We start from the raw sequence: 15636 nt of genomic DNA on the forward strand, positions 1-15636 counted from the left end.
ACTGCTCTTTTGTATTTATTTTTCAGGTTTTGTCGGTGATAGTGGTGATGCAGATTTGACTGATGATGTTAACTCGTTTGCTGTTGAGAAAAGTGACTTTTATTTTTGAACTTTGAGCATCATAAATATATTTCCGTAAATGGCGGAATTCGCTGCATAGAATCTTAATGTTAACTATGAAATTTTAGGTTTTTGGATAATACAGACTACACTTGTGTATCCCACAGTGTTTTCTAAATTTTAAGCACCAGTGTATCCCACGGTGCTTTTCATATTTATCTATCTTCACATATATCTATCTATCTACCTGGTTGCCATATTATCTTCAGGTAACCGACCATAGATCTATCTACATATACATGGTCTATGGTCTATCTATCTATCTACAACATATCTTAGTATCTATCTACAACTTATCTATCTACATGTATATATATTATATATTATATGAATCTATCATATTATGAATAAAAGCTGTGGCCAGATATCGCCAAACCATATATGTATTTTGTTTTAATGGCACCATCTGAGATAATTACCTATAAACAGAATAATAGGTAGTTTCGTTTTTGATACTGACTATATCATGTGGAATATTTCAACTCGCCCTAACGGACTCGTCTAGATATTCCACATGATATAGTCAATATCAAAAACGAAACTACCTATTATTCTATATATATCCCAACTATATGACGTCGTTCCACACTGTCCTTCTAACGAATTTTGCAACTGGTGCTTAATTGTCGTCAAGAGTCACATCAATGATTTTCATTGGGGAAAAAAATAGTTTTGCTTATCCAAATTTAATTATATGGCAGTCCCTCCAACATTTATCGCTTTATTTATTTTTTTAACAATGATTCGACTCACCGAGTATGGATGACTTATCACGTATCTTATATATGAATTTGATCACGAAAACTTACCTTGTTCACGGATCCATAAAATGAGGTCATGGTCAGATGAAAACTGTATGACGGGCATGAGGGCATTGAAAGGTATGCACATACTTAGTATAAAGTTCATTTTACTCATAATGAGACTAAATTGACATTACAACCAATCTGAACTTTTTTTTAATTAGTCACTGAACCTTAAAAATGGTCCAGGAAAATGGACATATCACAGACGGAAACTTCATAACATAAGGCATTTATATACAAAATATGAAGCATCCGATTTTCCACCTTCTAAAATGTAAATAGATATAGGAAGATGTGGTGTGAGTGTCAATGAGACAACTCTCTATCCAAATAACAATTTATAAAATTAAACCATTATAGGTCAATGTACGGCCTTCAACATGGAGCCTTGACAAAGCCCCAAATAACATCGTTTTTATCTGTAAAAGTCATTACATTAATTGCTTGATAAACGAATTAGGTATAGACAACTCACTTGGAAACCCAACATATACCCTCACGACACTTACCAAAGAGGAAATCCTGGATAATCATAGGTCTGTTCTTTGTTCCTTTGGTATTTCAACCAAAGATGAAGAACTGGATCTTCCATCACTGTATTGGATACCTAAACTACATAAGTGTCCTTACAAACAACAGTATATTGCTGGGTCTTCCAAGTGCTCTACGAAACCCCTTTCTAAATTATTAACATCCATTTTATCAGCAAGCAAAGACGGGCTTCAAAGTTATTGTGAAACTGCCTATTCTAGAGGTGGCGTGAATCAGATGTGGATACTTAAAAATTCCAAAGATCTTTTAGAGTACATACAATCTAACTCTCTTTCATCTTGTAACAGTATTAAAACATTTGACTTTTCTACTCTTTACACAAGTATTCCACATTCCAAACTAAAAGAAAAATTAAAAGAGTTGGTATAACTTTGCTTCATAAAAAAGAATGGCCAACGTAGATACAAGTATCTTGTCTTAGGGAGGGATAAATCATACTTTGTAAAGAACCATTCTGATTCAAACAAAAAATACTCTGAAACTGATATTATCAAGATGCTTGATTTCTTGATTGACAACATATTTGTTACGTTCGGAGGACGTGTTTTTCAACAGACTGTCGGCATCCCAATGGGAACAAACTGTGCCCCTCTACTTGCTGACTTGTTTCTTTATTATTATGAGGCTGACTTCATGCAGGAACTTCTTAGGAATAAAGATAAGAAGTTAGCAATATCCTTTAACTCTACTTTCCGCTATATAGATGACGTTCTTTCACTAAACAATTCAAAATTTGGTGACTATGTGGATCGCATCTATCCCATCGAATTGGAGATAAAGGATACTACAGATACAGTTAAGTCGGCTTCATATCTTGACTTACATCTAGAAATTGACAAAGAGGGTCGGTTGAAGACAAAACTTTACGACAAAAGAGATGATTTCAGCTTTCCAATTGTGAACTTTCCATTTCTAAGTAGCAACATTCCAGCAGCACCTGCATACGGGGTATATATCTCCCAATTGATACGATATTCCCGTGCTTGCATTTCCTATCATGATTTTCTTGATAGAGGGTTACTGCTCACAAGGAAGCTATTAAACCAAGAGTTCCAAATGGTGAAGTTGAAATCATCCCTTCGTAAATTTTACGGACGCCATCACGAGTTGGTTGACCGTTATGGAATAACCGTTTCACAAATGATATCGGATATGTTCCTTACGTCGTAACTACAATCCCCTTCCCTTTCATGAATTTGACCTACCGAATTAGACTATTTACCGGATTTGTAATCGCATAAGCAACACGACGGGTGCCGCATGTGGAGCAGGATCTGCTTACCCTTCCGGAGCACCTGAGATCACCCCTAGTTTTTGGTGGGGTTCGTGTTGTTTATTCTTTAGTTTTTCTGTTTGTCTTTTTCATTTTTAGCCATGGCGTTGTCAGTTTGTTTTAGATTTACGAGTTTGACTGTCCCTTTGGTGTCTTTCGTCCCTCTTTTGTAAGTGGTAAGTTGACGCATCCGGATCAATATCCCTATATATCGAAATTTCTGTGACGGAAGTTGTAGGCTGGACAAAATTTGAAATATTTCCGCCATATTAGCTGATTTGAAGATATTGTATTGCTGATATTTTGTTGTTGATGGATTTTCTCCCTATCTGTCATAGTTAATGAGATAATGGCAGGGGAAAATATCCTTTAAAAAAGTCTTCAAATGTTTCATTTCGAATTTTTATAGATCTTGTTTTCTCAATCAATAATATATATAATAACTGATATCACAAAGATATGTCTCCCTTTTTTGTAATTTCGATAAAGCAAATGTTGAAAATAGAAAAGCAACACTTTAACATGCAAGTTTTGGAAATATTCAAGGTCCATGAACCATGACTAAAGGTACATGACTAAAAAATCTCCATGGAAAAGTGATGTGCGAATGCTAATACAACTGCATACCAAATACCATTGAATTATCATAAGTAGTTCCCTTTAAACAAATCTTAACACAAACTAATACAAGTAAACTGAGACAATTTCATCAGAGTCAATAGACAATGACCGAGGGGGCGGGGCCAAATAGTCTCCATGGAAAATAGATATGTCGACGCTCATACAACTGCATACAAATTATAATTAACTTACCACTAGTGGTTCCACCCTAACTGACATAATCACAAACTAGTACATGATATCTATGCAAACAATTCAAAATCTAAAGATCATGACTGAGGGGAGTGCCCAAAAAAAGCTCTATAGAAATGAGATGTGCCAAAACTAATACATCTGTATACCAAATATCTTTGACTTACCACTAGTGGTTAACCATAAACTATATCTTATCACAAACTAATACATTATTGACGCCTCCGACGACAGAAACAGCATACATATATGTGTCGATTTTTGACTCCGTTCAAGCGAGACAAAAAGGGGTGCTTCAACAATAAAAGTTGGGTAACTGTGTACTGACATACTTTTGTATCGATAGAATAATTGATAATGCAGGTAACTGGTTGAGAGTTGAGAGATTGGAAACCTAATAAATGACCCACATGATATACAACATTCACATGTATTTTTATTTCACAATTGGTTATTAAGAGGAAAATATTTGGTGAGTCACACTTCATACTCTTGACGAACATTACAATTTATACGAAAGAATAATTTCAATACATGATGACAAGGATTTGTATAGTACCGGTATATAAACCATAGGTAGTGATCAAAATAGTTGAATGAAATATGGAAAACAGATCATTGTCACTTAAAAAAAATAATAAAGCGATTCTGTTAGAGGGACTTTGCCTTGTAATTAAATTTCGATATGCAAAAGCATGTTGGTTATTTTTAAAAGAAAATCAATATTGTATCCCTGAACCATTTGACATGTAAATAACAGTTGCAAAATTCATTAGAAGAAATTTGTAGACAGACGCCATTTAGTTGAGATATAACAGGTGAATATAGTCTACTGATCTATAAAAATATAATAGGTTTATAAGTAAGTCATGCTTGCTCAATATGGATATTTTAAATATTTTTTTGTAAGATACGGTCTATTAAGATTCAACATGTCATAAATCGCAGCGTTAAATATTCAGCATTAATATTAAACGCTGCGATTTATGACAAGTAAAAACTTAATAAGGTTCTTTTCAGTGTTCCTTATAAATTTGACCTTTCCACAAAATGAATGTGAAAATAAAGTTTGCGTGGTACGATTATCAATAAAAAGACAAATAACAAAAGACCAAAAAGCTTATACCAGAGACATATAATGCATATATGTCTCTGCTTATACATATATTATATAATCGCTATTCTGTGCATTTTTCCTTTGATTTTTTGGTGATAACTATTCATATAAGGCTTCTCGCTTGAGATGGAAAATTATAGGTAGAAACTAAGGAGGTAGAAAATAATCATTTTTGTTTGTTGATCCTTTATAGCTGATCATACTTTTTCTGTTTACAGTTTTGTGTCTAAAACACAAACAAGAGTGTACACGCTGAAATGTCTCGCCTTCTTTACTAACCATTAACGTGATTAATATCATGTTGATAGTCCTAACTATAAAGCTTTACTACAACAATCACATCAATTTAACATGATCCATGAAAATGATTCAAGGTTAGATAAACCAAACTAGAAATACATGTACACCTGGTTTACAACATCTAATCATTCCATACACCAAATATGCTTAAAATGTAGTTGACCTATTGCACATCGAAGAACAAACTTAATCAGGAAAACTTAAAATTGATCAAAAACCATGAAATTGAGGTCATAGTCAGATAGTAACAGACAAATACACCTTACTCATAATATGAAAGAAACATTACAAAATTTTAATCTTCTTTTTCAAGTATCTGTAGTCACGGAACCATTAAAATGAGATTGAACCTGGTTTCATAGCACTAAACCTCTCAGTTGTACGACAGTCGCACCAAATTCCATTAAATTGACAACGATGCGTGAACAAAACAAACAATATATTTGTAAATTAATATCATGAAAAAATCTAACTTTGTGAACAGAAAACAGCACCGAGTTAATAAAGAGATGAATCAATCGAAGATGATAATATCAACATTTATGCAAAATATGCAAAAATTGATAAAATTCATGTTTGAAGCGCATTCACTCCTAGAATAGGTCAGTTGCATATTACCGTCATGGTGAATGATTTGCTTATCTTATTTTGTTCGGCATTTTTACTATTTTTTTTAAAATGTTTCGATCTGCTGTCGTTTTCGCAAATAGATTATTACAATAAAAAATCAGCCTTAAAAGATTGGGACTTCTATGAGAAACCAAATGACGGCTTTCTTAACTTGTTTGTTGATCATTTTTTATGTTTACTGTGAGTTTCTCTCTACTTTCCTACATTTTCCAGAAATAAAATAAACCAGAAATATGTTTACCAAAGAACCATGACAGACAGTCGTGTAAAAATTACAATCAATCTATGCAATAAATATATTTGATCTGTTGCTTATAGTATTTTACATGTTTAAGGAAACAAACTTAGACATGTAGTCGCAATCTCGACAAAAATGGAAACATCAAGGGAAATAACTATAAGGAGTCAGTTGACTAGTTCGGCCATGCTATCTGATTGGCAGATTTTATAGTGCTGATATTTTTTGTGGTTTTGAGGTCTTCCAATGTTTTTCAGCCATTTTGCATTTTTACAGATTTTGTGTTTCGGATTATTTTTTACATGTTTCATGTAAACAGTTTCTACCTGTTTTTGTAGTTTTCGAGATACTAACATTTATTATACTTTTAAATACGAGGGAGATAATCTTTTAAATGTCATCCTCTCGTGCGGAACAAACATCGATAATTCAAAATACAATGCATTGCATTTACATCAATGATTCTAAATACAAATTAAAAGTTTTACGTTTAAAATTGATCGTCACTTTAAATTAAAAAAAAACAAACTTTGAGCTTCACTTTTGTAATTTTTGTACAACTGCAACGCATTGCTTCATAGATCATTTCTTTTGATTTAAGTTTAAATAGAAATAAAGATTTTCAGTATAATAAATTAAATAATTCATAGCTGTGAGCGAGATCGAGCAGATTATTACCCCTGGAAAAAACATTGAAAATCTTGGCATCGCCACGGTTGACAATGTTTTCTCGGGGATTTAATCTGCTATATGTAATTTATAAAAAAAAAAACAATTATATTTAATGCGTTTCGCTCGGTTTTGGTTTGTTACCCCGATTTTGTTTTTTGTCCATGGATTTATGAGTTTTGAACAGCGGTATACTACTGTTGCCTTTATTTATGCTATGAAACACCAAACAAATGTAGCCAAGTGATCTTCAAAATTTGGTCATTATAAAATCAGAACAAGAATATCTGATGATCGATGGAAGTGGCCGTAATTACATGAAAAACGAAACGTTCTCGTTAGCGCGATTTCATCTTTTGAAAGTACAAAGGCGAATACGCAAAATTGGCCACATTCAATGTATTTCTTAAAAGCATGTGACATATCGAAATCAATTTTTTCACAGAATCTAAGTAGAACTTTTTAATTGATAAAATTATTATACATCAAAGATGATTTCCATATCCCAAAATTTCAAAAAGTACATATATATGTATATTCAAAGAGGTGTTTTAACACTATAATTTGTTTAGCTGTTGTAATGACACAATTATGAATGAATAAAAAAAATGCTAATGCAGGCTAATCGTTGGGATATTAGAATTTTGTTAATGGCCGAAAAAATTTCACACGAAACTTACAGCCGATTACATTGAGTGTGTAGGGAAAGGTAGAATCTTTTGTTACCTTGATTGTTAGTTAAATCGTGAATTCATTATTATGTCAGATAAACTACCCTCCTATTAGACTAGACAAGTCTGACAGATAACTGATATATCTGTCTGTTAGACTAGACTACTTTGAAATATAATACGCTGCGGGTTTTTTTTACAAGTTTTAACGCAGTTAAAATTCAGTATTCCATATACTACAAAAATAGGACCTTTCCTATAAATAAATGTGAAAGTTAGAATGTGTTGTACAATTGCCAATAAAAAGACTAACCACAAAACACCAAATACTATATTATCATATCATATCATATCAAATACAAAAAGATTAAAGTAAGAATGCGAGGCATACCATTCTCAACCAAGTTATCCAGTGTATGTATGTGTAATCTAGTAACGTGATCAACGAAAACGATATGACTCTAATTCTCTAATCAAAATGACCCCCCCCAAAAAAATAAAAAAAATAAAAAATAATAATAATAATAAAAATAAAATAAATTAAAAAATGAATAAATCGAAAAATAATAATAATGATATACTAGTAATACATATCGTCTGATTGTCGGCTAACAACAAGTCTCTAAGCGCTTAATATTTCCGTACTTTAGAAATATTGGAATGGAACGTCCAACCGAAACATTATTTGACAAAAGGTTATGTCTATGTCAAGCTCAATCTGAGCTGGAAAATCTAATGGCAAAACAAACCCTTACCTGCAAAAATTAATTAACACTTTGCTAAAAAATTAAAAGTTATTGCGCTCAGCTATTTCTCTAACGTAATAATTCATCCTGTAATTTTAATTATTAAGAAAGCTTAGGATGGGTTGCATCCAAGCATACAACGTTTCGATAATCCGTGAGCACACACTTACATTTAAATTACGGTGCATGGTAGTCTTGCTGCACCAAAGCTATCGTCTGGATACTCGAGACTACCTTTCTGTAACCCGTGCACATACATTAACATCTACATTATGGTCCATTGATGTTATAATCCTGGTACCTTCGATAACTATTGTAACGCGTTAAACTGTTAAATTGGATGTGTTCAATGGCAAATACTAAAGAAGCGACCTTAGGGAATGATTCTATAACATGGAACAGAGAAAATATTGAGCAAATATCCGGAAAAACTGTTCTGGTCATTGGAGCTTCTGGTAAAGACCGCCGATTTGTGTGGAAAACTTTTAAGGATTTGAATATTAAGGTAAATGATATATAATTTCCATAGTTTAGCGTTTCATTGTGAATCAAATTATCACCTGCAACGTGTAATAACTGGTAAAAAAATGATTTCAAAAACTGATTTCATATAAAATCAACCCCAACAAAGATATTCATGGTTGTACTTCAGTTCACGAAGGCTTGTGCTTTTCGCGTTCTATCAGCAATAATTGCTTCATGCTTCCTTTCGTAAAAGACTAATATACTTTGATATGATATATTTCATATTGTATCTCATTTACAAATACACTAGATTTCCTTTCACTTCCCCTATATGGGCATCGTTGGCCAAGTGGTCTAAGTAGTCGAACTGCTGTATAATCAGCATGTAAACACAGATGACTGGGATAGTAAGTTTTTATACCGGAGGCCAATGGTTCTTACGAGGCACCCTGGCTCCCCTCGCCAACAGTAAACACTAAGTGCCACAAAATAGCACATAAATGCTAAAAATTACGTTAAAACCCAAGCGATCAATCATTCAAGCTGAACCATTATATTATGATAGTCTTGAATTAACAATTAATTCTAAAATGTTTCAGGTTATTCTTGTGGATCCAAAAGAAAACAAACATCTCCATGATAAAGTTGCTGTTTTGATTAAATACAACTACTCGGAAAATTCAATACTAGCAGATGAAAGTCATGGTGATGCCATTATAAAACTTCTCGGTCCAGCAGTGAAACAACTATCAGCATGCTTCACTTTCGACGAATATTGTATCCATTTAACATCAATATTGTGTCAGAAGTTAGGATTTGTTGGCGTCAGTCCTGATGTTGCCCTTATGGTCCAGAGCAAACAACTTACGTATGATGCTCTGAGAAAAACATCACGTGATTTTGATACCAATCAATATTCCCCTCTATCATTCCAAATAAAAAATGTATCAGATATTTCAAATACAAAAGGCTTATCATTTCCAGCGATACTTAAACCAGAATATGGGAATTTTTCCGAGGGCGTATCAAAGGTGTACTCAATTGATGATTGTGTTTCTAAATTCAACATGTTACAATGTACATATGGAAAGAATTGGGATGGGGGTGGCTTTGGTAGTTCAATGGTTTTAATGGATTTTTTTCCAGGTATTATTCACCATATTGATGTAATAATATTTAAGGGTGTTTTACTGAAAGCGCTAGTCACCGATATGGGTCCAAAATTACCATATGGATTTTCTGATACAACCACGTGTTTTCCAACTTGCTTGCCAGACAAAGACGTGGCTGAATTAATTCAAGCATCATTTGATTGCTGCAGAAATGTTGGGTTAGATAATGGTGTTTTCAATGTTGAAATGATAAAGACTTCGAATGGTTTAAAGATGATTGAAATTAACTGCAGACCAGGTTCTTACCGTAGGTGTGTCGTCTTCAGAACAACGGACTCAATCGACCTATTCGTAACACTAGCTTTAATTGCTGTTGGAATCGAACCAGAGTTTCCCAAAACTAGCAATGTGTATGCAGTTGGATGCTATCTTTATTCGTTCGCACATAGTCGCCAATTACAAGACGAAACTGTTCTGCAAAGAATCAAAGAACTGAAAAATAGAAAAGAAATTCTATATATTGAAAGGTCGGATATTTCTAAAGTTGATGAAATGTTTCCAAAGTGTTTTGCTCATTTAGTTGCATTTGACAAGACAAATGGAAAACTTGCAAAGCAAAAGTTGATCAATATTTGCAAAGAACTCGCCTTATATACAAATGACTATGATTTAGAACAGTTGACAAGATATTTCTATTAGATTGTATAGTACTTTTTTGTGTTTTAGGCACAAAACCGTAAACAGAAAATGGTTTATATATTTATGTTCTATTTGAAAATATGATATTTGCATGCTTTTTTTCTTACTAGTAGATTCTTATCGTTTTCGTCAATTACTTAGGAGTGTTATACATCAGAACATACTGGTGAAACCTTCTGTCTAATAATCACATTGTCACAGATGTTTATCATAGTCTATTTAGATAAATTTTCATATTATATAATATATTTAATAACATATTTTGGTCTTTCTTGATTTTTATTTTAATTGAAAATCATACAACGCATTTTTTTCAGCTCTATTTAGAGAACTAGGTCATATTTATAAGGAACACTGAATACAGCCTTGTAACATTATTTACTTGTCATAAAACATGTGGCATTAATATTAATGCAACACAGCATTAATATTAATGATATGTTGAATGTTAAATTGATAGACCGCATCTTCCAAAAGATACTTTAAAAAATCCATATTGAGCAAACATGACTTATTTCTACATGTTCTAACCATATTATTTATCAAATATCAGTAAACCATGTTAACCTTTTATGTCTCAACTTAATGGCGTCGATCTACATCGTTTCTCTAATGAACTGTTGGTTAATTGTCAAATGGTCAAATGACATATCATTGATTTTCATTTGAAAAAAAATGTTTGCGTATCGAAATTTGATTATATGGCAAAGTCCGTCTAAAATCAATCGCTTGATTTTTTGAACCACTGAACCATGAAAATAATGTCAAGGTCTGATGACACATACGACTTGGACATGAACACCTTACAATCATTTGATACACCGAGTATAGATCTATTACGTATCTGGTATATTGATTTGCCCACGAAAACGTACCTTGTTCCCGGATCCATTAAATGAGGTCATGGTCAGATGAAAACATGAGGACATTGAAAATTACACTGAACAATAGAGATCGTCAAAGACAATGAACATATCACAGACAGAAACTTCATATCATAACGCATCTATATATACAAAGTATTAAACATCCAGGTTTTCCACCTTCTAAAATATATAAGTACAAAACAAATGTAGTTAATTAACGCCTCCGAAACACTATCCCTATATCGAGCTTTCGGTGACGGAAGTCGGAGGCTGGACAAAATTTTAAATATTTGAAGCAACATAAGCAACTCGACAGGTGCCACATATTGTATGGAATTTCTTTTCATCTGTTTTACTTAATGAGAGAGGGGCGAAAGATACCAGAGGAAAGTCAAACTCATAAATTGAAAATAAACTGAAAACGCCATGGCTAAAATTCAAAAGGACAAATTGACAAATAGTAGTTAACCAGAAACCCCCTAGAAAACTGAGAAACACGAAACCATAAAAACGGCGGGTGATCTCAGGTACTCTGGAAGGGTAAGTAGCTCCTGCTTCTCATGTGGCACCCGTCGTGTTAATATTACGATAATATTGCTAATATTATTACAAATCCAGTTAATATCTAAGTGAGAGAACATCATCTTCATAGTAGAAAAGTTAAGTTAAAGGATATTGCTAACTTCTTATTTTTCATCCTAAGAAGTTCCTGTATGAAGTCAGCCTCGTATTGATAAAGAAACAAGTCGGCAAAAAGAGGGGCACAATTGATTCCAATTGGAATGTCGACAGTCTGTTGAAAACAAGTCCTTCAAATGTAACAAATGTGTTGCCAATCAAGCATCTTGATAATGTCAGTTTCAGAGATTTTTTTTGGTTTGAATCAGTGTGATCCTTTACAAGGTATTTACAAGTTATGATTTATCCCTTCCTAAGACACGATCCTTGTATCAGATAATGACAGGGGAAAATATCATTAAAAAAAGTCAGAAATTTTTCGATTTTTTTTTTTAGATTTGTGTAGCTGTTGTACTGACATAATTTTGTTTCGATGGAACAATTGATAACGCAGGTTACTCGTTGAGAGATTTGAAACCTATTCAATGGCAACACGATATCATACGACATTCACAGATATAAAATTGAGAAAGGAAATGGGGAATGTATCAAAGCGACACCAACCCGACAATAGCCTAAGGCCACCAAGGGATCTTCATTGTAGCGAGAAACTCCCGCACCCGTAGACGTCCTTCAGCTGGTCCCTTAAAAATATGTTATAGTACAGTGATAATTGAAGTCATACTAAACTTTGAATTATACACAAGAAACTAAAATTTAAAATCATACAAGACTAACAAAGACCAGATGCTCCTGACTTGGGACAGGCGCAAAATTGCAGCGGGGTTAAACATGTTTACGACATCTCAACCCTCTCCCCTATACCTCTAGCCAATGTAGAAAAGTAAACGCATAACAATACGCACATTAAAATTCTATGTATGTTTATTTCACAATTGGTTATTAAAAGGAAAATGTTGGATATCTCACATTTACTTACTCTAGAATAACTGTTACAGTACAATTTATACGAAAGAATAATTTCAATACATGATGACAAGGATTTATATAGTACCGGTATATAAACCATAGGTTGAATCTAATATGGAAAACAGATCATTGTCACTTTTTAATAATAGTAAAGCGATTCTGTTAGAGGGACTTAAATATTTCGATACGTAAAAACAGGTTTAAAACAATAGGAAATCAATATATCTCTGAACCATTTGACATTCAAACAACAGTTGCAAAATCAAGGTATAGAAAGACGCTATTTAGTTGAGATATAAAGGTTAACATGGTTTTCTTATTTATGAAAGTTATTAGGATAAGAAATAAGTCATGCTTGCTCAATATGGATATTTTAAATAATTTTTTGTAAGATACGGTCTATTTAACATAGCATTAATATAAACGCTGCGTTTTTTTACAAGTAAAAACGTTGAAAGGGTGTTTTAAGTGTTCCTTATAAATATGACCTTTCCATTAAATAAATATGAAAATAAAAATGTGTGGTATGATTGTCAATAAAACTACAAATCACAAAAGACCCAAATACTTTTAAATAAAAAGACTATGATAAACACCTGTGAAAAAATAAGATTGTGTGACAGAAAGATTAACCGATATGTTCGGGTGTAATACCCTAAAGAAAACGATATGAATTTACTCGGGGATTGACTCACTAAACATAATAGGCGTGCACATATTATATTTTCAATTGAATATAAATCCTTTTTTTGTTGTTGATCGTGTTGCTGATTATACATTTCTGTTAACAGTGGTGTGCCTTAAACACAAACAAGAATGCACACGCTGAAATGTCTCGCCATCTTTGCTAACCATTGATATTATGTTGATAGTCCTAGGTATACAGCTTTACTACGACTATCACATCAATTCAACATGATCCATGAAAATGAGGTCAATGTCAAATACACCAAACTGGAAATACACGTACACCATGTAATCATTTAATAAACCATATAGTTGGCCTATTGCACTTTTAAGAAATAAATTTAACCAGAAAAACTTAACATTGATCAATGAACCATGAAAATGATGTCATGGTCAGATGATAATTGCCAGTCATCTAGGTCATCTTCCTTTTAGAATATAAAGCTTTTAAGAAGTAACTATCACTTCTGCAACCGCCGCCATCAGATCACTATCCCGATGTCGAGCTTTCTGCGACAGAAGTCACAGACTTTCATTGAACAATAAACCATGAAAATGAGGACAATGTCAGATGAAACCTGCCAACCTGACATGAACCCATTACAATCATTCCGTACGCCACATATATTTATCCTACTGCATAAATGATTTGAGAAACAGACATAATCAAGTAACTTTAACATTGATCACTAATCCATGAAATGAGGTCACGGTCAGTTGAATTTTGTCTAACGGACATACAGATACTGCAATGAACAAAGACAAAAATTTTCATTTAGGTGCACCAACTCCTATGTAAACATGACCGATTTCAGCAAAAACCAAATTTCTTATTTGTCTTGAGCATAAAAGAGGGACGAAAGATACCAAAGGGACAGTCAAACTCGTAAATCTAAAACAAACTGACAACGCCATGGCTAAAAATGAAAAAGACAAACAGAATTCAGTTTCTACATCCACGGGTTCCGAATTGTATGGCAAAAATACAAAAACAATAGCAAAATTGTCATTTGAGGGCAATAACTCTTTATAAGATAACAGCTGACGATTTCACTCATCTTTGCTATTTAAACTTCTACCACGTGTTTTTTCCAATGGCCTCGGTGGTCTAAGAAATGCTACTAATCAACACTGAGTTTGTGAATTCAAACCCTGCTAATGGCAGTACACTCGACTCCAATCTTAGTTGACTAGGATTTTCAGTTTTACTCCAGGCACGCTGGCTTCCTCAATCAATAACCAGTTGCTCCGCAGGGCGCAGCTTTATACGACCGCAGAAGTCGAACCCTGAACAGTTGGGGCAAGTATGGACACAACATTTAAGCTTGATACAGCTCTGAATTTGGATTGTGATTAAATAGTTGACACAACATTGGTTTCTGACACAGAATGAATATGGCCTAAGAACTTAAAACTTAAATATCTTAAATTGGACATTTACCTATTATGGTCCAATATCCAAAATCTAAATACATGGTTAGAATCAGCATATCATAGAACCCCAAGAATTCAATTTTTGATGAAATCAAATAATGTTCAATTTTAGACCCTTTTGACCTCAATGTGGACCAATTTGATAACAGGGTCCAAATGTTAAATATTTCTTGCTATTGTGCATTACTGTGCAATTGAAGATTTCTTGCTATGTGCAATTGAAGATTTTTTGCTATTGCGGAATACTGTGCAATTGAAAATTTCTTGCTATTGCACAATACTTAATATAATAGTTTTGGACCCCAATTTGAACCAACTTGAAAACTCGGCCTATTATTATCAAAAATCTAAGTACATGTTTAGATTCAGCATATCAAAGAACCCCAAGAATTCATTTTTGTTAAAATCAAGCTAAGTTTAATTTTGGACCCTTTGGACCTTAATGTAGACCAATTTTAAATTATTACAAACCAGATTCTCCGCATGTCGCAGCTTTATACTACCGTAGAGGTTGAACCCTGAGCAGTTGGGCAAGTATGGACACAACATATTTTTTGTTTTGCCTTTAAGCAATTCACTATGCTGTTGAATAGTAATCCTCTCAAAAAAATGTTGGAAAAAAATTTCTTTTTATTTATGAAATTTGAAATGAGAAAAATTTCCCCCCCCCCCCCCCCATTTTTTTTTCACATCCCCCTTTCCCTTATTCCAAAACTGATCTCAATTCAAATTTTTAATGGAGTTTGCAAAAATAAATAATCATTTAAATACATCATAAAATATTAAAATGTAAAAAAGTGCTTGTTATCAGTGAATGGTAAAGATTGTTTTTTTAATCTATCAGTTGGTAGAAAAAATGAATATTCATTGTATATTGTATAAAACAATGA

General features: G+C 33.1%; 1 protein-coding gene across 1 annotated transcript; it reads left to right on the plus strand.

The window, feature by feature from the left end:
• Window positions 1-8284: 8284 nt before the first annotated feature.
• On the plus strand, window positions 8285-10211 carry LOC134680823 (carnosine synthase 1-like). The gene is made up of 2 exons (XM_063540105.1): window positions 8285-8440; window positions 9000-10211. Exons 1-2 carry the CDS (start codon window positions 8285-8287, stop codon window positions 10209-10211), a joined length of 1368 nt encoding a protein of 455 aa, XP_063396175.1.
• The last annotated feature ends 5425 nt before the right edge of the window (window positions 10212-15636 follow it).

Source organism: Mytilus trossulus, chromosome 1 (assembly GCF_036588685.1).
Source record: "Mytilus trossulus isolate FHL-02 chromosome 1, PNRI_Mtr1.1.1.hap1, whole genome shotgun sequence".
NCBI lineage: Eukaryota > Metazoa > Mollusca > Bivalvia > Mytilida > Mytilidae > Mytilus > Mytilus trossulus.